General features: G+C 40.0%; 1 protein-coding gene across 1 annotated transcript in view; it reads left to right on the top strand.

Moving 5' to 3' along the window:
* COX10 (cytochrome c oxidase assembly factor heme A:farnesyltransferase COX10) overlaps positions 1-27,300 on the top strand; it is a 117,315-nt gene extending 90,015 nt beyond the window's left edge. The window contains exons 6-7 of the mRNA XM_039847399.1: positions 13,319-13,551; positions 26,139-27,300. Coding sequence (XP_039703333.1) covers positions 13,319-13,551; positions 26,139-26,545 — 640 coding nt within the window. The 3' untranslated portion in view covers positions 26,546-27,300. The remainder of the gene's footprint in view (positions 1-13,318; positions 13,552-26,138) is intronic.
* Positions 27,301-27,945: the final 645 nt, after the last annotated feature.

Raw genomic sequence — 27,945 nt, forward strand, 5'->3', positions numbered from 1 at the left:
TTTAGTGGACATAGTTTTTGTTTTTTGTTTTGTTTTGTTTTGTTTTTCTGGAATTGTACACAAATAACCTTGCATGTACTTTATGGATGACTTCTAGGGATTCTGAAGAATAATTTTGAATATAATATACCTTTACCTTAGGGCTGACCTAAATAAGCTCAGTAGACTATGTATGGCTCCACTATGTTTCAAGAATATGAACATACATCTGGTCCCATTGTGTTTTGATTGCCAGTCTTGAGGCTGCCTGCCTTTCCTTTTATGGGACTGCTACCCTTGGTCTGCATTGTTTCAGATTATAGAGAAAGTGATGTTGAATATATTTAATAAACAAGGAAAAGTTAGATCATTGACTGTTTTTGAAATAGTCAATTGCAGTATAGATATACCCTTTACATTTAAGGCAATAGAAATTTTCTGTAATTTTTTTTTTTTGAGAATCAAAGGGGAAAATCTTTACAACTAAAATACCATTTAATAAGAATAAAATCTGTGAAATTACATCATAATTTCTTTCATTTTTCCCAAGGAGAATTCAGAGGACAGTACTTTTAATTATTTCTTTATTACCTACATAAAATGACAATTCTGTATGTCTAAGTTATCAGAGTTAAAATAAAAAAAAAAGGGAAGAAAGAAAAGATTGTCTCCCTTATCAACTGTTTGGGAAAATACTGCTTTTTCTGTTTTCCTCACTAGTGAAAAGGAAAGGCATTTTTATACAAGATGACATGTTTAAATTCATCCTAACTCTTACGGGGACACAAAAGTTATTAGTTATTCTGAATGTCTATTCTAGAGAGCACTGTGGCCTTACAATAATTGCAGGTGGTTAATAGAAAGATCCTTTTGCAATTCCTATTTACCAAATGTAATTCCTGTGGAAACACTTGACCCCATGGCTTTCTGCTTTTTACTTCAGCTCTGGGGCCTTTGTGGTAGAATTATTTATCAGTCTTTAATGGCTTGGGGGCCACTTGGTGAATTTGAGTACATTGTACCTCACGTCACTCAGAAAGTACCCCAGATATACATGAATAACCTGGAGTCATGGTGCATTTGGCACCATTTGCTCTAGCATCTGCATCTGAAGATATCTGGAAAGAAATGCTCCAGAGGGTCAGAATGGCGCTGTTTTAACCTCTGGTCTCGGCCCTTCACCACAGAGTTTATCCCTATTAACTTAGAGCCAGAACCACTGTATCTGTTCCCCTGAGCCTGCATGTAAGCACAGCCACGTCACAGCCTAAGGGATCCACGGTGTTAGTAGTCTAGATGCACACATGGTAAGTGAAACTTGTCACAGGCAAAATCAAGAAGTGCTTTGTCTTTTGACACCTCAGAGCCTCCTGTTTCTTTGCCATTTTTATATCCCTACTAGTAACTTACTTCCTTTCACCCTTTACATTTCATGCAAGTATCCAGTTTCCTTGAAATCCTTCCACTTAATGAAGGTGTTGCTATATCCAATATTGGATAATTGGATAAAATGGGTTTAGCAGTTTCAGGGTGGCCACGAGGAGGGGTCAGAGGGAGAGATATAGTTAAAATTGAATGTCTTTAGTAGTTCCTCCTAAGATAAACCCCAGTTCTTTTTAGGAGGACCAAGTATTTTTCAATAGCAGATTATAGCTGCCAGAATCTAACACTTATTTTTAGAAATTATTGGGGGCCCATAAGGCCCATGGGACCCCGTTTTTACCTTATGCTCTAGGACCTAGGGACAAGGTTGCCTGAGAGCAGGTGTTCAGCTCAGACCCTCCCTGGGGTCTATATCAGTATCTCCTCCAACCTCACTGCCCCATCGAATCCTTTTCTTCTGACTTAATATTTGGACAAGTGGTTCTTCTTTTCTTTTTGTAGCCGGACTTCTGGAAACAGTGACCCACATGCCACTTCATCAGTTACAGTTTAGCTTCTACCCTCACTGTTCATTTCTGCTTTTCTCTGTTCTTCTACTTCATTTTTTTCTCACCAATTTGCTCTTCTGATTCCACCTTCACTTAAGTTGACTCATCAACATGGTGACCTCAGCCTTAGCCCTGAAGGTCTTCCAGCAGAATCCTCTGTCTCAATTCCAAAGGCTTGTGAGAGAAAATGTGATGGCCCAAGCTTGAGCCAGGTAGCTCATCCCTGGTGCAGTCCTGTGGCAACGGAAAGGGGTATGAGGATAATTGGGGGTCCCGGGGGGCACCTAAGGCTGCTCCTTCCAGAGCTGCTTCTGCATAATGGGAGCTTGTACTTGGCCAGATGTGTATCTCAAGCCCTGATTCTACTTTGTGTATTTCTAGCTACAATCCATCTCCCCAACCCCAGTACACATACTTTATGCTAAATTCTTCCTGTGATTTGCAGTCGAAGCCTAAGGTAGAGATTCTTAAATTTAATATTTACTGAGTCATATTATGTATCCTCTCTCACTCTCTTCCCTGTATTTGGCAGGAAAATTTGGAGTGTTTCCTGGTTTTCTCAAAGTTGGAATTTTCTGTTTTCTGTTCTCTCTGTTTTCAGAGGGGACAGATACAGACACCTTTAATCTGCCATCTTTGCTCAAGTTGAGGTCCTTCATATTTAAATATCTAATCTGTTTTACACATGTATTTTTTAAAGTATTAATCTTTTCTCTGACCTCTCCTAATTAAAATTAATCTTTCTTAAGAATGCCAAGGTCTAATGTTTCTTCTATATATTTTAGAATTAAATAATTCCCTTGTCTAATTCAATTCATTACAAATTTTTTGATTACCTATAATCTTACTGTTGCTATCAGTTCTGTTTTTATAATGCTCAAAAGGCTTATAATCTGGGTGAAAAAATGAGCCAGATGCATAAAATGCTTAGCAGACAGAACAGTGGAGCCCATAAATATGTATTGAATGAAATGAATTGGTACAAACAAGGATAAGGACAGACTGGATGGCAAAAGCTTCCTGCAGAAGTGGGGCCTGGGCTGGGCTTTCTTCCTTGTTATTTTGAAACAGATCTGTATTTTGATTACGTCTCCTCTGATGATCCATTTTTCAGCTTGGTAATGTTGACAGGGAAATAATACATGTCAGCATTAGTTTTTCCAACTTAATGGATCGGATGAGAGTGATCCATAACTTGTAAGCTTTGAGTGTGGGCTGTGAGCGGGAAAGATAGAATGATAAGACCAGAGTGAAAGGTTATTTAGAGAGGATAAATTTAAACACTTGGAATCGAGGTCGGCCAATACCTGGTTTCTAAATGAATGACGACGATTGAGTTTTCAAAATGAAATGAATGGATTGTTTAGTTGGCATTATTAACTTAAAGAACAGGGTTTAGCTTAAGTATTATAGAGATTTACAGGAGACATTTTTCACATTTACTGAAGGTTTTACCAGTAAGCACTTAAGCAAATGTAAACGTTTTGCGGGCTGTAGGGGACCTGTGAACATTATTCATCACCCAGTCACACTGGCCTCATAGATGTGTACCCAGACCGTGCTAAAGCTCCGCAGTGTTTCTAAAGATTGTTATGATTAGTCTCTCGGTGTGTATATATTGCAAACGTAATAAGAACATAAACATTTTATAACTGTAGGAATTTCTTTTTTTAGTGCTAACCAGTCATTTGAAGGGGCAGGAAGAACAAATTTGGTCTCAACAATAGTGGTGCTAATGTAGAGACCTTTGTTCTTATAATAAAATCATTTAACATTATGAGCTACAATACAAAGAGTCAACAAAAAGTTTCTGTACACATCATCATGCTTAGTCATTACAGTGGGTGAATGAGAGGAACGCTGAAACTTTCTGAGAGGTAACATTCCTTTTCTTCTTATCATAAGAGAAAAGAAAGCATTTATGATTATTTTGAAGCATCATGAATTGTAAACGTTTGTTGATAACAATGCTGGGGATGGGAGATTTTTCCATTCTCATGTCCCTTTTTATAATCATAAAATATTCAGACATTCTAATAAATATAAAGAGTTAACTATCACATAGTAACTAAGTTGATCGCTTGTAGCCAGTTGAGAAAAAAGTCATAGGAGCAAATACCTTTTACTAATACTCTGGAGTCATTTAGTCTAATGTCCTATCACTTTATTTCCTTCTCTTTTCAAATAAGATTATGTGAAAAGATTTGACGTGATCAAATTCCCATTGATTGGTGTTAGATGAGTAGTGGTGAGTCTTAAGATAATGTTCTCTTTTGCATGGTTTGTAAAGGTTTGTTTTAACCAACATTTTGGGCACCAGTCTTGGATACAGGGAATATAAAAATGAATGGTACCGAGTCAAGGCACTAAAAATGTTGGGCATGGTGGGAGGGGAAGGCAAAGCAGCAAACAGATCCTGCTGTGGTCCTAGGAACTAAGAAGTGCTGTGAGCACTGGAGGGGCATGTAGACCACCCATGGAGATAGGGGCAGGAAGGAGAGAAGGATGAGGGGAAATATTCTTGGAGTACATGTTTTGATGTCTAGGCTGAATCTTAGAGAATGTGTAAGAAATTATCTCACAAAAGATTGAGAGAAATATTGAGAGGTGGGGGAGGGGAAGGGGTGTATGCCAGTTCTAGGGCAAAGGAGCTAAATGTATGTCATAGAAAAGCTCTTTCACCTAGACCACAGATTGCAAAACAGCAGCCAACAGGCCAAATCCTGAAGAGGCATTTTCTGTTTGGCACTCTGTGCTTTCTTATGGCTGCCAACATTTAAAAATAGGAAAATTTAACAAAATTCCAGATTTCTGGGCTTTTTTGGCACATTTCCTTATGGTATTTGCCAGCCAAACCTGAGTAGCAGTTCCCACAGTCGTCACCACTCCATTTTTTTTTTTTAAGTAGGCCCACTTTACTCCTTTATATGGCCAGCCTGGTCTCTGTATATGTCTCTGTTTGCAAACACTGCCCTAGCCCAAAGGCTCCAATCCTCACTAGGCGGTGCAAGAGATGGAGTCACCTACATTTTATGTAGGTGAACAAAGCTGCTTTTTTTTTTTTTTAAATAGTCTTATAAATTAATAAGGGAGTAGATAAGAGAATAAAACCATCAGCCTAAACCAGGAAAAAGGAAAAGTATGTATCTCCCATATGGTAGGTGTTACAGGAACTAAGAGTAATGGAGATATTCGTTGTTGGTCCCAGGGCTCAAGGAGTTTGAGAAATACACAGATGGGACCACTATACTAGAAATTTGATTTTCATGGATGAGATCTAATAATAATAATCTCCCCCTCTGAAAATTCCAGAGTCTTTGTACAAATAACTTATCCTTACTTTAAACTGAATTGATGTAGCATAATTCAAGTCACCATTTGCTTCTTCTCCCTAAATTAGAAACCTGAATTTCAGAGGTTAGCAGTGGGGTAAGGTTCATCTTAGCTTTTTTTTTTTTCCTTAGCCAATCTTTCTTATGTCTTTCCTAGATTAATAAGATTCTTTCAATGAATTTTTTAAGGCTCGTTTAGCTCAGACATGCTTTGCTTTTTTCTTTGAATAAATTGTTTTTCTAATGTAATGCTACAATTCCTGTGTTCTGAATATAGTCATGTCAAAAATGCTTGCTTATTCTTGAATTTCTCTTAAACATGTTTTAACATTTAATTTTTTAAGCAGGCTACCATCATTTTTTATGCAATTGATAGCTTTTCGAACATTGCTATAATTAATTTTCTTTTAAAATGTTTTGTGTCCTTTTTTTCTTCACATATTCTTTAAATTGTGAATTTACATCAGCTCTCTGCTACCTTGCAGTATCTATAACTTGAGACTTCTTCAGAAATAGAAAACTCCTAAATAAGATTCTGGGAAGACATTGTCAGAAAAGTTATCTGTGGAGACTTTTCCAAAAAACTCAGGCCAAAGCTCAGATGTCAGATTTATGCAGGAAATTAAAGTTAAATTGTTTTGGTTTAATTGAGGTTTGGGGTTTTCTTTTGTTTTTGAAGAACGGAAATTTTATTTCATAATTTAAAAATCATTTATTCTGGAAGAATGACCAAGAAATGTGAAATTAATTTTTGTATAAACCAGTTACCTACAGAGCTACTTAAAATATAAAGCATTCTTGATTTAATATAACATTTCAGAGACCTCTCTGACACATTACTTAAACAGAAAGAGTGCATTTCTCCAGTAAGTTATTATAAAAGTCAAATAATTTAAGTTACATTTATTAAGTGTAACAAATAGGCATCAAATTAAAGCTTATATATTCCTCATTTTTATAGAAGATTCCACTTTGATAGAGCTACTAACGATTGGTGTTTAGTAAACAAAGAAATATGTTTTAAAGGAGGAATAAATAATTCATAGAAATGGGTTGACAAATTTCCACTCACTCATAGTCTATTAGTTTCTTTTCTACAGTAGCCTTGGGCAGGAAAAGCAGAAGTAGAAAGATCTCATGCATTGATGTTCAGTAGAAAGATATCTCAATTTAAAATGTAATTCACTTTTGAATATGAGTTTGGAAATAAATCATCATTCTGCCCTCATCATAAGCCATGAACCTATTTGTATGAGTGAGTGAGTGAATGAATATAAAAGAATTTTTTTAGTTCAAAGAAATCACAAGATTTTTCTTCTGCCACCATCCCCCCCCACCATCAAATAGTGCTACTTTCCTTATTCATACGTTTATTCTGTTTTATAGAAAATTAGAATTTTTTTGGCCATACCATCATACTCCATTCACTTGCTTTTCTGATCTTTCCTACATGAATTTACTCCAGGGAGAACTACTCACAGAGATATTAATTTCTCTGTTCTTAATAAAGGCCATTACAGCAACTGTTGTAGAAAGCAAGAGCACCAGTATTTTTAAAAAATGTTTTGCATGTGATAAACCTACGTTTTCCTGGTGATGGTTTATTTTTTTGGAATTTTATATAATAAAATTAAATTTTTAATTTAAAGTTATAATTGAAAATTAAAAGTAGTTTTGCTATTTTAATTCACAGCCATCATGCATTTATAATTTGTAATTAAGAAATGATACGCAAGTACATATGCATATATTTTCATATTCTAATAGATATCTATGTCTTTTTAAGTTTGAAAAACTAAATCAATAGAAACAATTATTTCAAGTTTATCAGCGCCTACTTTCAACTCTATTTAATAGAGTACTCTATTTGAATACATAATTCTGTGTTATTTTACCTATTCTTTTCCTTGTAGCAGATTTTATAGTTTGAGAGTTTATAGTACTTGTGTTTATTTTAATGTCTGTCCTTTCTAGAATAAACTTTGCTATTTTGTTCGCGGCTGTATATCCACCCTTAGTATAGTGGCTGACTACACAGGCAATGAGAAATTTGAATGAATGAATGAATGAACAAACGAACAAGTGAACACTACATACTTCTTTAATGAGTACCCTGCTAAGTACGTCATTTACATTATTATATTTGATTTTTGACTCTGAAGTAAGTAGTTCTCGTTTTACAAATGAAGAAACTAAGGCCAACATGTTAAATAATTTGTTCAAAATCACATAGCTCAACAGGGTAGAACTCCCACCTTCCCTATGGTCTTGTTCCTTAGCCTCTTTGCATAAGCCAGTTTGACTTAGGTTTCAATCCTTCCAAAAGAAGAACCTATTATAGTTGAGGAAACTAAGGACCAGAGAGGCTCAATAATTTTGTCCACTTTTATAGAGCTAGTTAACATCAGAGCCAGAACTTGAACTCAGACCCCTTGATTCCTGTTCAACAAACTTAGTTATGCTGCAATATGGAAACCAGAATATAATAACACTAATAAAAAATATTTAAGCATTTTTAAGACATTTTTGTTAGGAAAATGTTCTAAAAGACACAATAGTAAAAATAGTATAATGAATCTAATATACCTATTACCCAGAATCAGCAGTTTTCAACACTTTGCCATGCAACTTTTAAATAAAGAATAAATGATAAAAGGAGAAATAACTGTGTGTGTGTGTGTGTGTCTGTGTGTGTGTGTCTGTGTCTGTGTGTGTATGTCTGTCTCTCTGTCTCTCTCTCTTCCTCTCATTCCAGGTTTGGGGTACTTTCCATAACCCATCTAGGAATGGGGACAGCAGATGAGTTTTTTGATCAAATGCTGAGCAGTATGATGAGGAAGAAGAATATATTGAGTAATTGACCTAAAATAATAGAAATCAGTCATTGGCAAAATTGCCCTTCAGGTCTTTCAGATTTAGCTCTGACTTTTATGAGTGCTAAGGCAGAAAATCATAGTTGTGTTGAACTGAGATGAGAAATAAATGTGCTTTTCTCATTTTTTTCTGTATCAGAAACAGATCTCTTTATAAAAACAGCTAAACTTAAACAACTTTAATATCACCGTGGTATTTAAAGATTTCATGGTAAATCAAACTTTAAAAAAATAACCCACTCGATATATTTTCTCTTTATCTCAGAACCATTATTCTTGCTAGTCTTCTTCCTACTTTCGGTTTCAAAAAGAATCTTTCACTTCTTTTACTGATGTATTTCCATTGTGTACAAAGATTCTAACCAAATCTTATACTTACCATTTGTTTTTTTAACTCTTTTACTCTGCCTTATTTCAAACAAGGCTTTGGTTAATTTGCAAAGCTATGTAAAATGTGACAAATTGTCCAAAAACACCACTTTACAAAAAGACGACTTGGGAGAGACAAAGTAGAGCCAAAAATAATAGAGCTAAAAATGCAGACCATGATCACACTCATGTTGGTATACCAAAGAGCCACTCAGTGAAAGAGGAGCACCTGCTCTCTGCAGATCTGATTTGCTCCACCAATATATTTTTGGAATATCTGGAAGGGAGATTAAAGAACTAGCTAGGTGAATGCTGTTTCTTTCAATTAGTATTTGATAAAAATTGTGTGGTGATGTGTTCATGATTCTTTTTCCTTGGAAATGCCTAATGTGAACTTCTCCTGTGAGGTGAATGGATGATTGTCTATCTGTCGACCATCATGGCAGACAGAGTGGTCCTTCTGAAAAACAGATCTGATCATTTTCTTTCCCTATTTAAAAAACAGAGAAAACTTCATTGACTCTGCATTTGCCCAGAGACAATGCTCAAATGTCTCACTGTGGCCTTCCTAACCTTTCTGCTCTCTGACCTACTTCCCCCTCATGCTGTACTCCAAGTAAGTGGGCCATGCCATGCTTCCTCACCTTTGGCCTTCTCACATGCTGTTCTCACTACCTGAAACACGCTTCTCCACCTTTTTTTGCCCATCTCTCACCCATCCACTAGGTCTTAGTTTGAACATCACTTCTTCCTAGAAACCTTCCCTGTGCACCCTAACCACTCCTTCACATTTCCTGTTTCCTTGGTTGTAACACACTTTATTGTTGCTGCTTATTTAACTATCTTCTAATCCAGTATAAGTGCTCCCAAGGCCTCGCTCACTAAATTATATCCCAGGTCTGTCCTTTTTTGTTTTTGTTTTTTTCTTTTAGTACTTCCCAATCATTTTCATCTCATGGAATACAGTAGAATATTAGGCAACTTATACAGTGGGGTAAACCAAAGGAGCTTTTAAACCCACAGGGGTCAGCTCCAGGCTAACGGTGCCCAACCTAAAGATTCTAGCTCTCAGACCCAAGAAATAAGTGTACCACTAAGTCGTATTACACCAGTGTCCCCCACATCCCAATCAGGGAACTCTGGATTAAATGAATGAAATGAAATGAAATGAAAACAGTACAGGTCCTATTTCCAAGTTATTTTACCTATATTGAGTCTTAGTTTCACATCTGTAAAATGAGGATAATACTATCTCAATAAACAGGTTTTGCTTTGTTAATTTTTATTTTGTTTTTAATGTCATACCCAGTATTGATATAGGTTCTGGAAACTGGCTTTCTCAGATACTGCTGGTGGGATTATTAACTTATTATAACCTCTCTGGAGTATAGACAGGTGGTGCAAGTCAAAACCCCTAAAATGTGCAAGACATCTTGCTTAGCAATCTCACATCTAAGAATTTATCCTCAGAATTTATCCTGATCAGTGCTATCAACAACGGTCTGTCTGTAAGGTATTCATCCAAACATTAAAGAACTAAAGAAATGAAAAAACACTGTTTCCAAACAGGGTATATTAATGTAATTAATTGCGGTATAGCTGTAGACTAGGCCACTGTATATCTATTAATGTTGATGATGTAAAAGAATTCTTAATAGCATAGGGACATTATTAAGATATATTGAAGTAAAGTAAGTAACAAAACCACAATTCAGTATATCCTCTGTTATTTTCTAAGTAGAAACTTTATTGAGAAAAGGCTAGAAAGATATAAACCAAAATGGTTCCCTGAATAACTAATTTAGAATTTCTTCTTTGTGATTTTCAGTAGTTTCAAATTTTCCGAAATGAACATATATTGTTTTTTAATATATGTTTGAAGAAAACTAAAATGTCACAGGAAAGTAAACTTCACAGAGTTTGCAGTTGGCATGAGAAAGCCGTGACGTTCACCGCTTCAGGGTTCCTTGCACCCAGAGGGAAATGGGTTCCTTGAGATATCTAGGTGCTGAAAAGCATCGTGGCTACCTGGATAAATATCCTCATTTTTGTTTACATGCCTTGTCAACCTACCCAGTTTTCATTTGTGCCCCTGAGCACACTGATTTAAACACCAAAATTAAGCCTCATGATTTTCTGTGCTACCGAGAAAGGTCAGAAACTAAACTTCCACATAAAATTGCTTATCTCAATAAATTAAATTCATGTGTGCCTTTCTAAAAGGACTTTTTCTTAACACTAATACTTTTGAATCGAACTGGCTTCCACAGAGCTTGGAGAAGGAATGAACAACCTTTTTTTTTTTTTCCTTCACACAAGGTCCAATTCAGAAAAAATAAAAATGTTTATGAGCCACATTTTTCTCCTACCCAAAATAAAACTAGCTTTTTAGAATCTCATAGGAAAAAATATATATATATCTGTTCTTATAAGCTATAAACTACATTATTGAAAGAACAGTAGTTATAATATTTGCAGTGCTTTTTACCAATCTAAATTCTCTTTTCTGGGCATCTGTGAGATGTAACAACACAGAGATATCTTCCTAATCTTTCCTTTGGAAAATTATATTTTTGCTATATTGGGGATCTAAGTAAGAAATCTGTTTCAGTAGGTGTTAACGGATTGAGTTGGGAAGGAAATTAAGGATTGAGGAAGTAAAGACATGTGTAGTCTACTCCATCAGGATGTTTGGGTTTGAAGAGGGGATAGTCAGAACCTTGGGGGACATATGAACAAAGAAATTGATCTGAGTATGCAAAGGATCAATAAACAGTGATGATAGAAGACACAGACATATTCAGGAGGAGATTAAATTAGAGGGAAAATGGAGAGTTTACCTTTAAAACTGGAGAAGATGTCCTCCCTCCACTCCCCAGATGGTAAGGAAGTAGAGATGAGGGCATTTGTCACTTACATAAGAGGGAAGGACATCAGTGGAGGATATTAGTGCCAGAGTAAATCTGGAGCCTTGAGAAGTCTGGAGAGGAGCTGAGACAGCCACGACGAAGAGTGAGAAAGGAAATCAACTTCAGGCGAGCACCAGCACTGTTAAGCCATCCTCTTGACACGGGGCAAGTTAGTGTGATTATAGGAATCTCTTCAGCAGGAGCGGAGACAAGAAGTCATTGAGCAGTTTCAGAAATGGGAATCGTCAGGGTGCGACTGATAGAAGGACAAGGCAGAATAAAGATTGAGTGCTGGAGTAAGGGCTATGGAAGTAGTTGACCACAAGACTTAGAAGAAGTCAGGACTGTGGATGGAAACTCACCCTCAGGATTGAACATGCAGTAAGAAGTCTCTCAGGTGTAGTTTATGGTTCTTCTGTCACAAGCATCTTGACAACAATATATCCCTTGTGTGTTCTCTGTTTCCATCAAAACCTGCATTCTGTGGGGTTCTGTCTATGAGGCAGAGTGGACACAGGCTGGGAGGAGAGTCAGTGCTGGTCACTGTATCAGAGTGGGAGCTGGAATTCTCCAAGTCACTTTCAGCTTTCATGTTCTATTTCCCTGACTTCACTTGGTATTTTCAACTCTTGTGGGCTCTCCCCATCTCTTATTCCCGGCTGAGTTATAGTTTGTCATAATTCTACAGCTTAGTCTTTTTCCTAAAGGGGCAGGCAGTCTTGGAACACGGGGCTTCTCTTGCCGGAGGAACACTGCAGCCCTGTGAACAGAAGGGTGTTATTATCTCACATGTATGAGAGGTAAAATTTGTCTTCCTTGGGGAGCTGACCATTGCCAAAACCAGAGCACCCTAGAAGCTGCACACCGGCGACTCTTGCTTCTCAAGTGAGCACGTTGTGGAATCTGATTGAGTAAGATCACTGAACGCTATGGAAACCATTTCCTCACGCAGAATTATGGCTTCTATAAAGAGAAGGTAGAGTTTAGTAACCTCCCCCAGGTTTCTTAGGAAAGATTAAATACAAATGCAAATAATCAGGAACTAGTAGATCGAATTTATCTACAAAGTCTTCCACAAGATTCTATACAAAGTCTGCTCTAAAAAGTGGACCCTGTTGAGAATGAGGCTAATAATCATCATTACCATTGTAGAGTTTTATTTGACAGTTTTCGTTTGCATTTACAACATTGTGCTACTTCCTCTTGAAAGGCCTCAGTCTGTAAACCCAGCTATGGTACTGAAACTGAACTGAAAGTACACTAGCCTGAGAAGCAGCCCCTGCTGTTTTACTGTTGGTGCGGAGCTGGTACCATGCTGAGCCTGTAATTTATTACAGATAGGTACAATCAGGCAGACTGTTGTTATTCATTATTGTTAATTAGGTGATGCTTTTAAATAAAGTATAAATGGGCAGAAGTACTTCTATAATTGAGATATTATTTTTTGCTGGAATCTTACAAAGTTGTGTTCCAAGTGCTTTATCCATAGCTATTACTTACTTAGCACTGACTATAAAACAGAAACCTGTGCAAAGCAGACGCAGTCTCTCAGTCAGCTCTCAGGACAAGAGGTAATCAGGTAATCATCTCTTCTGTACAGAAGAGCAAAGTGAGGCTGGGCCATCCTATCTCCAGGAGGGACAAAACCTATATTCAAATCCAGGGCACGCTAACCTCAACTTTAACTTTTTTATTTCCAGCCAACAAAATCAAGAGGAGCAGCCAGAGCTCCTGCAAACACAATCCCTCCTTATTTTAAGCTTAATAAAGAGGATGCCCCATAACAGAGAAGAATCCAAACCAGCACTGCCTCCCAGGTTGCTTCATCATAGAGGTGGATGATTTGCCTTTCGTCAGCTCTGATCCGTGCAGCATGGTTAACTAGCACGGAAAGTGACTGCTCTGTGTTCTCTACTCTTTTCCAGCCCATTGCTAGCTGTGTCCTTTGCCACTTGCTGTGCTATTCCTGGAGTTGCCCTTCTGACCTGGGGGGTAAATCCACTCACAGGAGCCCTGGGAGTCTTCAACATTTTCCTGTATACCTGCTGTTATACCCCATTGAAGAGGATCAGCATTGCCAACACATGGGTTGGAGCTGTTGTTGGGGCCATCCCACCTGTCATGGGCTGGACAGCAGCTACTGGCAGCCTCGATGCTGGTGAGTGTCTCACCTGTGAGTTTCAGCTTCTCTCAACAGACACGTGGCATAGGTACCAGATCCAGGAGCTCAGAGGCTTTTCTACACAAGCATTAGTAACCCGTCAAAGAGACATTTCCTTTCCTGTACTGCAATACTTGGTATTAGATCCCATTTTATTCGGTACTGATTCTTTTGGCAAATGTGCTAATGAGGCAGTATGAAATATTATGAATGCAGAGCTAAAGAGAGACTGTCATCCTGGCTTTTCTCTTAGACTTAGAAAAGTCTGAAGAAAACAAAGGAAGCAATGTTGCCTTAGCCTGTGACAACAGGTACAATTTTTAAAAGTACGCAAAAATCATGAATCAGGTTAGGACTCAGACTCATTTGGGGTGCCCCACTCTCTTGTCGAGTGGGTATTTCCTTGGTGGCAGGCCTGCCGCCTTGGCTCTTTACTCCCGCAGATCGGGTTATATCCCCTCTTACAGAAGAACAGACTATTTTCATTAGTTTCTAATTTATTTTTATATGATTTGCTTAAATTGTTCATTCTGTCTACAATAAAACCATTGAGACATTTCTACATTTTTTTGGTGGTATGTCACAACTAAATTTGTGGAGTGAAAATAACCCATTTTTACCATCTGTAAGGGAAGTTTCACAGTCCAATTAGTCAAGTAATTAGTGTTTTTGACCGACACTTAGGAAGGAAGTGGTAAGGTTTCCTGCAATATATGTAAGTACATATTTTTCACATGAGAGATCAAAAGGTAGTTGACCATAAACCGTTGCCCTATAAGCCACATTTCTGAAACTTCTCATAAAAGCTCTTAGACTCTGATTTGGCAAGCTTACAAAGATGATTTCACCTTTACCATGATTGTCTCTTAGAATGGTTTAAATATCCTGTAAATGTTGGCATTCCATGAATCTACAAATATAATATTCTAAAATGCACATGCTCGTTTGCTCTGTGATAAACCTACAGCCAGAGTCTCATCCGTGTGACAGGGCAAATTGGCAAAGAGCAAAGGCTCTGGAGCACGAGTGCCTGCATTTGGAGCCCAGCTCCACCACTCCATAGCTGGGTACCTTTGGAATGTACTTGACCTCTTTATGCTACTGTCTCCTTATCTCCCCCACTTGGTTTCTTTTTAAGGGGTTGTTATGAGGATTAAATGAGTTATTATTAAGTATTCCTCATTCATACAGTGGGTGGATAATATAGATCAAGAAAGTTTGTGAAATTTTATTGGTATGCAAAATTATGAGCAATAATTGTTACCTGACTGTTGTTTTGAAGACTGTGAGGTACCTCCAGGCTGGGTGAGAAAGAGTACTGGGGTCCGTTAGTGATGTCTGCCTTGGATGAGGGAGGTAGGGTGGACAGCATGGGTTTTGGCATCCTTGAACTAGATGACATCTGAGTTTCCCACCCTGGTTCACAATTTAAATTTAAAGAGTACACCTGCATACCACCAAATTCCTGGTCAGATTCCTCCTCCTCATTTCTGCCTGGAGGCTCAATTTTGACTTGATCCAAACTCCCTCTCTCCCCTAATTCAACTCCCCTCCTGTACCCCTTCAAACCTTTCTAGGGATTGCCCAGCCATGTGAGATAGAGACCATGAAAGAAAGTAATTCCCAGACTCTACAACCGCTAGTGTCCTCCCATCCACAACAGTGTAGTTCTGCATCACACTTGGATACCCTGCTCCAAGCCACCTGTCTGTCTGTTGGACACAGCCTCAACCCTAGCCAGGAATGCCAGAATTCTATTCAATTTCCTCAGCCCTGGCATAACAAAGCAAAGCACCCAAGACTACCTTTTTTGTCTAGGGAATCCCAGACAAGGCCAGGGTTAAGGTCAAGTACTGTAGCTGCAGGGACAGGTATCACTGGAAATCAGTGAGGGCAATTGAATCCAAGGCTGTGGAGAACTTGGTCACCTCTGTTGTACCTAGGACCCAGGTTCTTGCTGAGGGCTTGATGCCCTTGTACTCCCAGGCAGTTTACTTTTGAAGAGTTTGAGCCTCAGCATCTGTTGGCTAGAGTTGCATCCTCAGAGGCCAAAGAGAGAAAGAGCTTTGCAAAAGTCCCCCACTTAGGAATACACACTCAGGCAGGAGCGCTTATTGTTCAGGGACAATCTGGATTTGGCTAGATGGATAATAGATCTATTTGAAATATAATTTTTAAAAAAATATTGGGTAGAGTCTTTCTGTAATCCAGATTTAATTATTTATATACAAACTCATTCATGAGGGACAGCTAAGAGCCAAACTATACCTTGGTCTAGGTAGCAGGATGAAAATACATATTTATCTTGAAAAATGAGACCCATCACCTATCTGAACTGACCCTGGTATAAAGCAAAGCAGTCTGAAAGATTTATGTAACCACAAAGAGAAGTTCCTTTGGCAGTTTTTGAGATTGACTTCTGTCATATCCTTTTTCTATAAATCTTAAAGATACATTGCAGGACACACAATAGTGACACGGTTTACTGCTCCCAGTTCTAATTTACCACAGATCAAATCATATACCTAAAGCCTTGTCAAGTTTATACAGAAAAAATAATGCTACTTTACATAATGCTTTAAACTGCTTTTAAAAAGTTTCAAAACATTAATACGATAGAGCAAACTTGAGATAAGCAGTAAATCTTTGGATGAATGAGTACCTTCCATTTCACAGATGACAAAAACTAAGTTAATCCAGGGTCAGTTGCCAAGTATTTACTGAGCATCAGATATGTAGAGGTACTATACAGGTGGGAAGCAATAGAAAGAAATAAGGCAGAATTGAAGGGAATATAGTTTAAAGATTTTTTTTTTATTACTAGGATTTTAGGAACTATGTTGAATATGAGTTAGTGTAGTTTTATCATCTTCTGGAACTGCACTGTCTAATAAGATAGCCACTAGCCATATGTGGCTATTTAAATTTAAATTTAAACTAAATAAACTTAAAAATTGTTTCAGTCCCTTTAGCTGCATTTCAAATGTTCACAGCCATATGTGGCTAGTAGCTGCCATGTTAACAGCACAGATATAAAACAGTTTCATCTTCACAGAATGTTCATTTAGACAGTACTTTCTAGGAGGACAATTGATATCCTTATGCACCTATGTTCCATTTTCCTCATGTAAGTTTGTACCTGAAATAATAGGGCATTGTTTGAGACTATTCTTGTGGTCTTGCTAAAGTCTAAAACTGTGGTCCTCAAACTTTAGTGCACCTGGAGGGCTTTATAGCACTCAGGTTCCTGGGCCCTGTGTCAGAATTTCTCATTCAGTAGGTCTGGAGTTCGACCTGAGAATTTGCATTTATAACAAGTTTCCATTTGATGCTGATGCCCGAAGTCCAGGGACCACACTTTGAGAATCACCAATCTAAAAAGAGAACCAGAGAGAGTTCTAGCTGTTAGAACACTTTGGAAATACCTGGGGATTTTGGCAAAGGGCATGGGCAGATGGTAGTAGTTGAGATGCACTAATGGTGTCATATATATTAACCACAGAGGTTACATCTCTCATCTGAATTCTTAGGAGACTTGTTTGCTTGAAAGAGATGGAAGGTGAGGAGGGTGTAAAAGAGGCTAGGAGATCACCTACTCAGCTGAACAACCTGGACTGGAAACTGCTGGGGCTCACCACCTTCATACAATGGTCTCCGCAATTGTTTCATTGTGCAGGTGTGAGTTGAGAACCTACTGTGTGCTGGGCACTGAGAGATACAAAAATCACTAAAACCTAGTCCCTGTCCTAATGAAAATGATACCTCGCCATCTTCAGAGAGAGAAAGGCAGGTCATCAGATAATTGACTGAGCCAGGACCTTAGCATGAAAGATGTCTTCAGAGGGCTGTGAGTTCTCTTACCCTCCCCAATTTGGTCCAAGAAGACTTTGGAACAGAGTGACTTCTGAATTAAGTCATGACCAGCTTACTTGAGAAGGGAAAAGGCTTTCCAAGAAGAGGGCAGAGCATGTACAGAGAGATTCATAGGCATGAAAACCAGAGCAATATTGTGGGGCAGAGGATGCGATCTGAGCTGCCTTCCCGAGGAATGTGTGCTTTATTGAAAGGTAGTAAAGACTCATTGGAGGTTTAAGCAGGGAAGCAGCAAAGTTCTACTTTTATGATTATTTAATGCTATGCTGCAGCTTTGTTCTTTGTGGTATTTTTAATCAGTAAGTTGCTAAAGCCTGCCTCCAGTACTCCGAAGCCCTGTGTGTCTTCCCTCGCCTCCTGCCCCTGCCCACTCCTTCCCCTCTCCAGAAGGGCCTTGCATATCCTAGGCCTACCTCCACCCTCCTCCCCTCCATGGTCAAAATTTCACCCTTCGAGTATTTAGTGAAGCATCTATCTGATCGCCTTTTGAAAGAGAAACTTGTGAACACCAATGAACCTACAGGTGAGAATGGATGAAGAATAAATAAAGGGAGGTGATTTTACTAAACATATTCCATTCCTTTGCCCCACCTTCCATGGCTACTCAGCCAGGACATAAAATACCCAGCCTCATCATTTTTGTCACTTGGTCACCCTGACCATGTATACCCGTCTAAGAGCCCTTTCCTGGGACTCAGTAGATGGGGCAAAACTGAAGAGGAGGCAGCTCAGGGGCAATGTGAAATGGGAATCCTACAGCCTCACCTATTAAAGATCCTGCCTTGAAGGAACTATCTAGTTGAGAGGAAAAATATAAGTAGGTTTAGACAATGGTATGCATTCCAGACTGCTTGCAGATTAAGGAAATGGAAATGTTCAGAAACACCTTCTCCCTGGTTTTAGCGGCTAGATCTTTTATGGATTTTGTGGTGGCTGCAGGGCTATTGAAGATCTCCAGAGGCCCGAGTACTGAAGAGATTCTGCTGCCTTCTCTCCTTCAGTAAAGGCATAAAACATGAAATAATTGTAAGGATAGTCCATTGGGGTTCTGATTTTTTTCCCCAACTACTTTGTTGTTTTTGTTTTGTTCTTTTGTTTGTTTTTTCTATCAGATAGTGAAAAATAATTTCTCATTATTTTAGATGCCCCAGTGGTGTGGGTCCAAAGCCTGTGCTTGCTTGATCTGCCCCTCTGGTAATCCAGCAAGGGGTGAATGAGTCAGAGTGCGGGTGTTGGGGGGTGGGCGGGGCGGGGGTAAAGAAAATTAAACAGAGTAGCATATGGAAATTGTGAAAGCTAAACAAATGTTAGTTGTTCTTGATATTTGCTATTTTATAGCTAGAAAAAGAACTGTAAACAGCTAGCTTTTCTCTCCCAGTATGCAGCACAGACAGCTTTCAGTGGAATTTTTGTTTCAGAGAGGGCTGTGCTGTAAAACTCCAGGACCCAGCCCAGAAAGCACTCTTTGTGGCTGTCATAGCAATAAAGGTCATCATTATAATGGGATTTTACCTGCATCCATTTTCCTCTGAGGCTCAGAGTTAGGCCTTCTAGGCCTTTTCCTCCCATCTGTCTAATTACTTTGCTTTTTTTTTTTTAATAAGTATAACTGCTGTTAGCAGAAAATATTGAATATGCTTACCAAGTAAAACTAAGGAAAGCCACATGAGAGGAGGTCTGCTTTCTGCTCCCTGGTCTGGCCAGCCGTGTCTTAGTAACAGAAGTGCTTCTTTTAATTCTGCACACAGAGGACAGCAATGAGGGAAATGACTTGCCAGGGCCCTAGTAAAGGGGTCGGCTAGGGTTGGGAGTGGGGGAGGGCAGGACACTGCAGATAAGTGCCCAACAGCCGACATTCCAGCTCCAAGCAGGCCTGGAGCCACATGCATTAGGCCTCTCAACGGTGTTTATCTCAGAGTCTATTCAGTTTATCTCAGAGACTTCAGGTTAAAGACCTTTCCTCCTGCTCCTCCCAAGCCCACCTCTCTTTCCATCACCCCCTTTTCTTAAAAAGACTCAAATTCTATTTTGTCATTTTCCTAAATTTGAATAAATCCCAGTTCTTGGGAGCAGAGTTGATTTGTAAATTGCCTTTGGTTTGTAATTCAAATGTTGTTGTGTGGTAAACGTTAATTATGTCAGACAACATTCAGTTACAAATGAGGACTTGGAAATGGGCTCTTATCAGGAAGTGACATTTGGCAGATGGATGGTTTTAGTAACAAAAAGAGAATGAGTTTTTTTAGCCTCAGCTGGTAAACTACAAAATGTTAAATATGTTTCACTTTATTTACCTCCGTTATTCCAGGATAAGAAAATAGAATAGAATAGAGGGAAATTATTCACTCATTCATTCAACAAATATTTGAGGGCTTACTAAGTACCAGGCACTGTTAAATCGAAGCACTTTTAAAGATTTCCTTTGAAATACTGCCTCAGTTTGAAATCAAACTCTAAAATGAGTGTGTTCATTTCGTATGAGATTTTTTCATAACTAGCCTTAGTGTTTCAGATTAATTAAGATAAATGGTATTTTTAAAGACAGAGTGAACAAGGAAAGTTTTCATGGGCATATTAGCATACCAAAAATATTTAGAACCCTATTCTTCTCAAAGACAAAAACAGAAAAGGCTGAGAAAATATATTTTAGAAATACATTGCTAGATCCGGTAATTGGAGGCCGACTTTAGTACTAAGTGCATTCCAAGCTTCTTTGTTGTGCTGGGTTGACCATAGTTGATCAGTTGATCACAAGTTTTTTAGGAAGCTGGGCCTGTGCCTTCCTAAAGGAAATGATAGTCGATGCCTTGGTAGGGCAGCTTCTGGTAGACACAGTGCCTGGCACAGAGTGCACACATCTAATCAGTACAGTTCAAGGAACAAATTAGTATTTGGGCAATTAAGACAGAAGAACTTCCAAATGTGCACTAAGGGAGTTGGGAGCATTTGAATTTCTTAGAGAACCCACAGGTTCTTGAAACTTCCCTCTAAGGGAATGGTAAGAAGAGAAAAGGAGAGGGGAGCATTTTTTTTTTTTTCAGAGTCAGAGCTTTGAGCTTCCTTTACTCTTGTCTTTCCCTTCAAATGAAACCTCCCAGGTGACTCAGCCAGACAGTGGGGAGTGTGCAATAAGACGAGGGGAGAGAGAGCATCTGTGCCCCCTCCCTATGCCTCTTCATTATTCCTAAGTCACTTCCAAAGAATTCGAGGGCAAGCAGTTATTATTGCCAAACTCTATTTCCTATTTTCAGAGGACTTTTAATCTTCCCTTTTGTCACTATGCAGTTGATAAACTGGCCCCACATCCTCTTCCCTTTATCTGCAGCACCATAGAAGTCTATTGCACTGTTGAGGCTGATCTGTTTCACAAGCTCCTTTGTGTTAACCGTCAAAAGAAAGGCTTTGAAATCTGTGAGCATGAAGCTTTGGGTTTGGCTTTGCTTCCCCAGCTAGCCCCCAGTTTACATAACCATATAACCCTGACAGCACAAATGTAACCAGTCATGGAACAGACAAGCTACCAGGGCCACATATAGAGGGAGCCTATTGTACTGGAAGGGAAGACCTCCCAAACCCAGCACCAAGGTTCACTGGAGCTGTATTTCTTTCTTCTTTTCAAGGCTATTTGTAGACAGTGAATAACAATGAATGGGTTTAGGTCAGGGTGGGAAGGGGATGAATGTAAGTAAGCCCACCATGCAGCAGAAAAAGCAAGCTGAAATCATTAAACTCCATTCCAAAAGGAATTTTTCTTGCAAGAGCACATACAAAGTTGGAGTTCCAGCTCAAAAGTTTTTGTCTCCGTTCTTTTGGGAAACCATTTGGCTAGAATTGCCTTGGCTTTATGTGCCAACAAAATGATGGAAGTTTGCTGTGGATAGCATTTCTAGATTTGAGCAGAGGTGGCAATGAGTTAGATTCTCCCTCAATTTGTACAATGTAGAAATGGTTGATAGATGTCTTGAGAGAGTTTAAAAATACTTGTATTTTCAAAGAGTCACTAGGAACACATTGGTTAGCCTCACCCTACCTAATAGGCCCCCCTCATCAGAACAGGGTACCGTGAAATAAGGGTTCTCTCCAGCTGTTAACGCACATAGCATATTAGATGTGCCCTTCAACATTTTCTGGTTATGGAAGGAAACAAATACCACCCGGGACACCTGGGTAGTCTGGAATTGCCTTTGAGCTAGAATTGTGGCATTGTGGTCTCAGGAAGTTGCTGTCCTCTGGAGAACCATACACACAAATATGCCACCTATTTCACAGATTTCCAGTATTTTATATATTTATAGACCAACAAATATTTGATTAAAATAAAGGAAGCATTTCTTCCAGATATGATTAAACCAAATATGTACAAAGATTATGCAGAGTTAGGTAGGAAAATGAGAAATACATTTAATAGAACCAGAAAATGTATAGTTTATATGAATGGATTGAAACTCAGAGACCATCTTCAGATCTCAGTTTATAAATCACTTCTTCCAGGAAGCCTTCCCTGACCTCTCCAAGGCTGACTTCAGTCTTTCTCCTATGTGCTCCCCACAATCCCTACGCGTGAGATAACATTCATGGATTGTAATCCCGTTTGTGTTGTCTGTCTCCCTGGCCAGACTCTAGCAGAGGGCCTTGAAAACAGACTGCACCTACCATGTAGTAGATGCACAATCAATATTCATTGTTACCAAAGATAGGCCCAATAAAAATAAACTACTCAGGGAGAGTGAGGCTGAGGTGAAGCCTTTGAATTAGCAAACTGAGTGTTTTATGTTTACCGCACAAGGAAGGTGGATTTCACCACAGCCCCCGGACTAATTCAAGTCTTCCTGTTCTAGTTCACCTTATCTTGATGAAGAAAGTAATTTGTTTTACATCTTTTATATGAGCAGAGGCAGTTGCAGCCCATCAAGTAGAACTGTGTGGGGGTGGTGGTTTTCTGATTACAATCCATTAAGGCTAAGCTGTGATTTCTAAAGCTCTTTCATTTGTGACATGAGCCAAACCCATACCCAATTTCCTCTCACATAGAAAGCAGCACCCTACGCTTATGAAAATGATTTTTTAAATTGTTATTTTAAGCAGAAGCATACTGAAAATGTGTATTGAACAAAATAGACTACTCCAGTTGGCACACTAAAAAGAGAGCTTTTGAGAAAGACAAGAAAGATTCACTGGGCCTGATATTTTAACCATTTCAAGTCTGGTTTCCCAGCCAAGTTTGCTCTTTCTCAGCCATTTTGATAACAAAACAGATACTGAGCTCTGACTTATCCTATTCTCTCCCCCATTTCAAAGTTATCAGTGATGTTGCTTTTCTTGACTGGACACATCTTGGTCAGTTTCCCCCTATGCTTGTGGCTGTTATAATTGCAAACCATAATCCGTTCAAACTCTTTGGATGTGAGACCGCACATGAGTTAGGGTGGGCTGTTTCATGTACATCAGGGGTCCCCAACTCTTGGGCCATGGACCAGTACCAGACCATGGCCTGTTAGGACCAGGCCGCACAGCAGGAGGTGAGCGGCAGATGAGAGAGAGAAGAAAGCTTCATTTGTGTTTGCAGCTGCTCCCCATCACTAGCATTCCGGCCTCAGCTCCACCTAAGACCATCAGGCATTAGATTCTCATAGGAGCACTGGTCCCTGGTGCCAGAAAGATTGGAGACTGCTGATGTATATCATGCTCCAAAGCCTCAAAGTGACCTGATGCTCTGAGAATCTTTAACAGCATTTTCTCTTTTGCTGGTCTCTTTAAAATGCATATATCATTCTATTTTCCACCAAAATACAAAGAGAAGTTTCCTTCTCACCCTGTTTTCTACTCAATTGTACCTGGATGGTCCAACCTGCCCTTCTGTGCCTTCTAATTCCTCAAGAGTACTCATTGTCAAAGAAAATATTGTCTATTTGTACAGGCATATCTCGGGAGATATTGCACGTTCGATTCCAGGCTACCGCAATAAGGCAAATATCACAATAAAGTCACACAGATTTTTGGTTTCCAAGGGCATGTAAAAGTTATTTTTATACTATACTGTAGTCTATTAAGTGTATTGCATTATGTCTAAAAAATAAATAAATAAATAAATAAAAACAAAGTACCTGCCTTAATTTAAGAAAACTTTATAGCTAAGAAATGCTAAACACCATTGAGCCTGTTGGAAAAATGATACTGTTAGACATGCTCGATACAGGGTTGCCTTCAATAAGTAAAAAAGGCAGTATCTGTGAAGCACAATAAAATGAGGTATGCCTATAATTGAAACAAACCTTTTTTTTTAAGATACCAGGACTCTTATCTTAATAAACTGTAAAATGCCTCTGCAGTTTCTCCTTCCAACAAACATCCCTATTGGCATTTGAATTACCACCCAACAGGCCCTTGTTACTAATTTGAATCTGATATATGGCAATAATTTTCTAAAAGCAAGGCTGGTTTACTGTGCAGCTAGTTCTGAATACCCTTGGGCAAGTTAATTAATCTTATCTTAAGATTAAGATGAGAGTAAAAACACCTGTAGGAGGGGTTTCTGTGAGGTCAGAGAGCATATGTAAAATTCTTCTACCCAGTGCCTGGGGTGTGACAGCCATAAGGCATTTAGCTGAGATGTCTCATAGGTACTTCACATGGCCAAAAATAAAACCCTTCATGTCTCTACCATGAACACACTCACCTGTGCCTGTCATCAGTGTCCCCACCCTCAGGCTGGGGTGGCCACCCTACCTGTCACTTGTTCCCTACCATCTGTTACCTACCCTTCTGTGGTGACCAGCTATGCTGGGGGGAAGATCCCACCCTAATTCAGGTTTATAGATGCCTGTGTCGCCAAACATCCTCTTTCCATTTCTGTTGTCACTACTTTCATCTCATTTTCTAATTGATCCTTCCATACCTGCTTTGGGCCCTTCCAATATGTTCTTTCACAAATGCCCCTTTCCTCAGCACTCCCCTACCCATGCACACACATTCACACCCTCTTACACGTTAAGATCCTTCCATGGTGTTCTGTTGCCTTTAGGATAGAACCAGTCCTTAGCATGGCCCACAGAGTCGGGTGACGTAGCCCTCTGCATTATCCCACCAGCCTTATCCTGAATGGTGTTCTCAATTGTTCTCTGCACTCCGGCCATACTAGCCTTACTTTTTAATTTTACTTTTTTTAATTATCATACAGTAAAACTAGCCTTTCTTTCACCATACAGCTCTATGAATCCTACCACATGTACTAATCTTTTAATACTTGACCACATCGCATATCTTCCCACCCCAAGGCCTTTGCAGATCTTTCTCTGGAACAGGTCACTTCTCCCTCGGAGCTCAGCTCAGATGTCCCTTCCTCAGAGAAGTCTTCCCCACTCCCCTCAACTAGATCAGCCCTCCTTGTTGCACATACACTTCCTGAACAGCACTTGAGTGGCTCTTGGGTATGACACAAGCGTGAACTCAGTGCCTGCAGGGACACGTGTGGCTTTGTCACACCATTGTATCCCCAGCACCAAGCATACTTAGTAGGTGCTCCGTGAATCTACTAAGGTTTTTTTCATGAGTAAGTAAGTGATGAATCTCCTGCTCAAGAATGACTGTAGCCCCTGCTGTCTAGACCTGGCCCTGCTGCCTGACGTGTAGGGCAGTGGCTTAGTGTAATAGCAAAGCCTGGTTTTAAAAACAGACAGGCATGTTTCAAATTCCTCCTTCACCTCTTTTTGGAGAACTTATCATCTGATCTGTTTGTCTGTTTAATGAGTACAAAACTTACCTAAAACCCTATAGTCAAGATTAAATGAGGTAAACTATAAAGTCTCTGTCACATAATAGATACTCAGCCATCATTCTACCCGTGTGGGTGGGGGAGGCCCTGTTCCCAAAAAAGGGGCTAAATGGCACCCAAGGCCCTAATACGTCCTCATTGAAAAACTACAAAACCAGAGACAAGTTGTCACTCTACTCTGGGATGAGGTTCCTTTATGCCAGCTCCTTCATTTAACGCATGCTGTTTTAGTACTTTCTGCTTGCCAAGTCATGTTGCTCTGGGGAATCGGAGGGCAGTCTACCAAGTACCTGCCCTGGGAAGCTCCAGCAGTCCACTGGTGAAATAGTAGATCAGGACACAGACAAAGGCTGGGTGTCCCATGTGGACCTGAAGCTACATCCCCTCTTGTCATTGCTGAGCAAGAAGATGCCAAGGGGAGGGACCTTGTCAAGGAGGCCAAGTGGGCTCGGAGTACCCTTCCACCTGCCGAAGCACCTCACTTGCAAGACCCAGATGTGGACAAGCCCTAGTACAGAGGTCCCACTGGGATCACCCCACCCCAAACATGTTCACAAGTATGTAGGGGCTTCTTTTGTTGTCACAACGTTGAGACACAAGGGGACATTGGGTGGGTAGGAGCCACAGATGCTTAGCATCCTACAGTGGGGCAGCCCTCCTCAGGAGGGCCCAGCTCGCCTCGATGCCAGGAGCCTTCCCCCACTGAGGTGAGAAAGCTAGGGTGAGGGCTTACTCTTAGAGAACGTTCAGGCTCTCCACCCTGCCTGTCTCAGATGCCAGGCTGACTTGAGCAAGGAGAGATGAGAACAAAACTGGCAGAAAATCTGAGATCCGGGTGAAATCTGGAGGGAAGTCTTTCAGATGGGAGAAACGATGCCTTTTGACAGCTCTGATGACAACGTCTCTTTGCTTCTCTCTTTCCTCCTAAACCTCCACACAGGAGCATTTCTTTTGGGAGGAATCCTCTACTCCTGGCAGTTTCCTCATTTCAATGCCCTGAGCTGGGGCCTCCGCGAGGACTACTCCCGAGGAGGCTACTGCATGATGTCGGTCACTCACCCAGCCCTATGCCGGCGCGTCGCCCTGCGCCATTGTCTGGCCCTGATTGGACTGTCCACGGCAGCCCCCGTCCTCGATGTCACCACATGGACCTTCCCTGCCATCTCACTCCCCATCAACTTGTACATCTCCTACCTCGGCTTCCGGTTCTACACAGATGCGGACCGGAAGAGTTCCAGGAAACTGTTCTTTTGCAGCCTCTGGCATTTACCCTTGCTCCTGCTCCTTATGCTCACCTGTAAGCAGCCGCCAGGTGGGAAATGTGACAAGGGAGAACCTCAAAGTTGAAATCACATTGGCATATGGGGAAAAAAAACAAAAACAGAAACATACAGGAAAACGCACTTTTTCCCTTTTCTTTTAGGCAACAATATTTCGATAATTCTGGAGCGCAAGAAGAGTAATCACTGGGTTTAGTACAGGATTTTTGAATAACTTGGTGCTCAACAATCACTTGACAATTTTTTTAATGATGATATACAAAATGTTCCCCAAATAAGAAATGGGTTGGCTCAGTAGAGTGATACAAAGAGAGTATGTTTTTCTCTTTAAGGGTCTTTATATATCTCTTCCTCCAACCCTGCCCCCATTGTTTTTCTTCTTCCTCAAAAGTAGACTACAGTGCACCACTTCCTTTTGTGCCCCCGCCCCCCACCATAAACACACACCCTACCTGTCAACCGGAGTGGTGAGCACTCACATTATGATATTTGTAGATCTGTGGTCTCAGGTCCCTCGAGAACTGTGTCAGAGGACAATGCACACTGCTGGCTGCAGCACCCACTTCCCTGTGAATGAGCCAGGGCCCCCAGTTCTAGTTTTCTCTAACCCACACATATTCTCAACTGCATATTCCTTCAAACAATAATAGAATACCAAGGATGGGCTGTTACATGCCATTTGGAGGAAGAATTCCCAATGGTTGCCTGGGGAATCTCCTCCTGGACTGCCAGGCCCTCTTCACCCCATTACATATCAGCATTTCAAAAACTCTGAGGAATCAAAAGCATCTTTATAATTCACATTAAAATATTGGAGATGTCTGAAGTGCTTCTTTCTGGAAGGGTAGCACTAGACTTAATACCAGAAATCCCTCCAGCTCAGACCCATTACTGTTCTCTTTAGTCACTGTGAAGATTGTCAGTTCCTCTTTGCTGCATGGCTTCCTCAAGGCCCGATGAGAAGGGAAATCAGAAAAAGGTGAGCCAGGCTACCAGCCTACATAGCTCATGCTCTTGTCCTTTTAGTGAGAAACACATTTCCATCCTGGCATCTGAATTCAGAAATTAGCCTCTGCACATCCAAAGGCTTTAGGAGTCAGAAGTCCAAGTTGGACTCCTGGTGGGCCTGTTTCCTGTTTAGGGAGCTGTGTGTTTCCCTGTAGCCAGGTATGGCCTCAGTCACCTGTAGATCCTTCAGTCCTTCATGTATGCCCCCTCATCCGCTGTTGAATCTCATTTGCCCTAAGGTCTTGATGCTTAACAGGATATTTTAATTACTCAGTCTCCAGGGGCATGGCTGCCTTGTAGGAATTCATTTGGGGAGTTTAAACAACATTTAAACAGTCGTTGCAATATGCCCGTTTTCTCAAAAAATTCTAAAGCGATTTCAGATAGCATCTGATCCCTGTTTCTACTTATCTGGAATATTACCTCTTGGCTGTATCCAGGTTATTTTCTGTGGAGAAA

This window comes from Pteropus medius, unplaced genomic scaffold, assembly GCF_902729225.1.
Source record: "Pteropus medius unplaced genomic scaffold, Ma_sr-lr_union100, whole genome shotgun sequence".
Lineage (NCBI taxonomy): Eukaryota > Metazoa > Chordata > Mammalia > Chiroptera > Pteropodidae > Pteropus > Pteropus medius.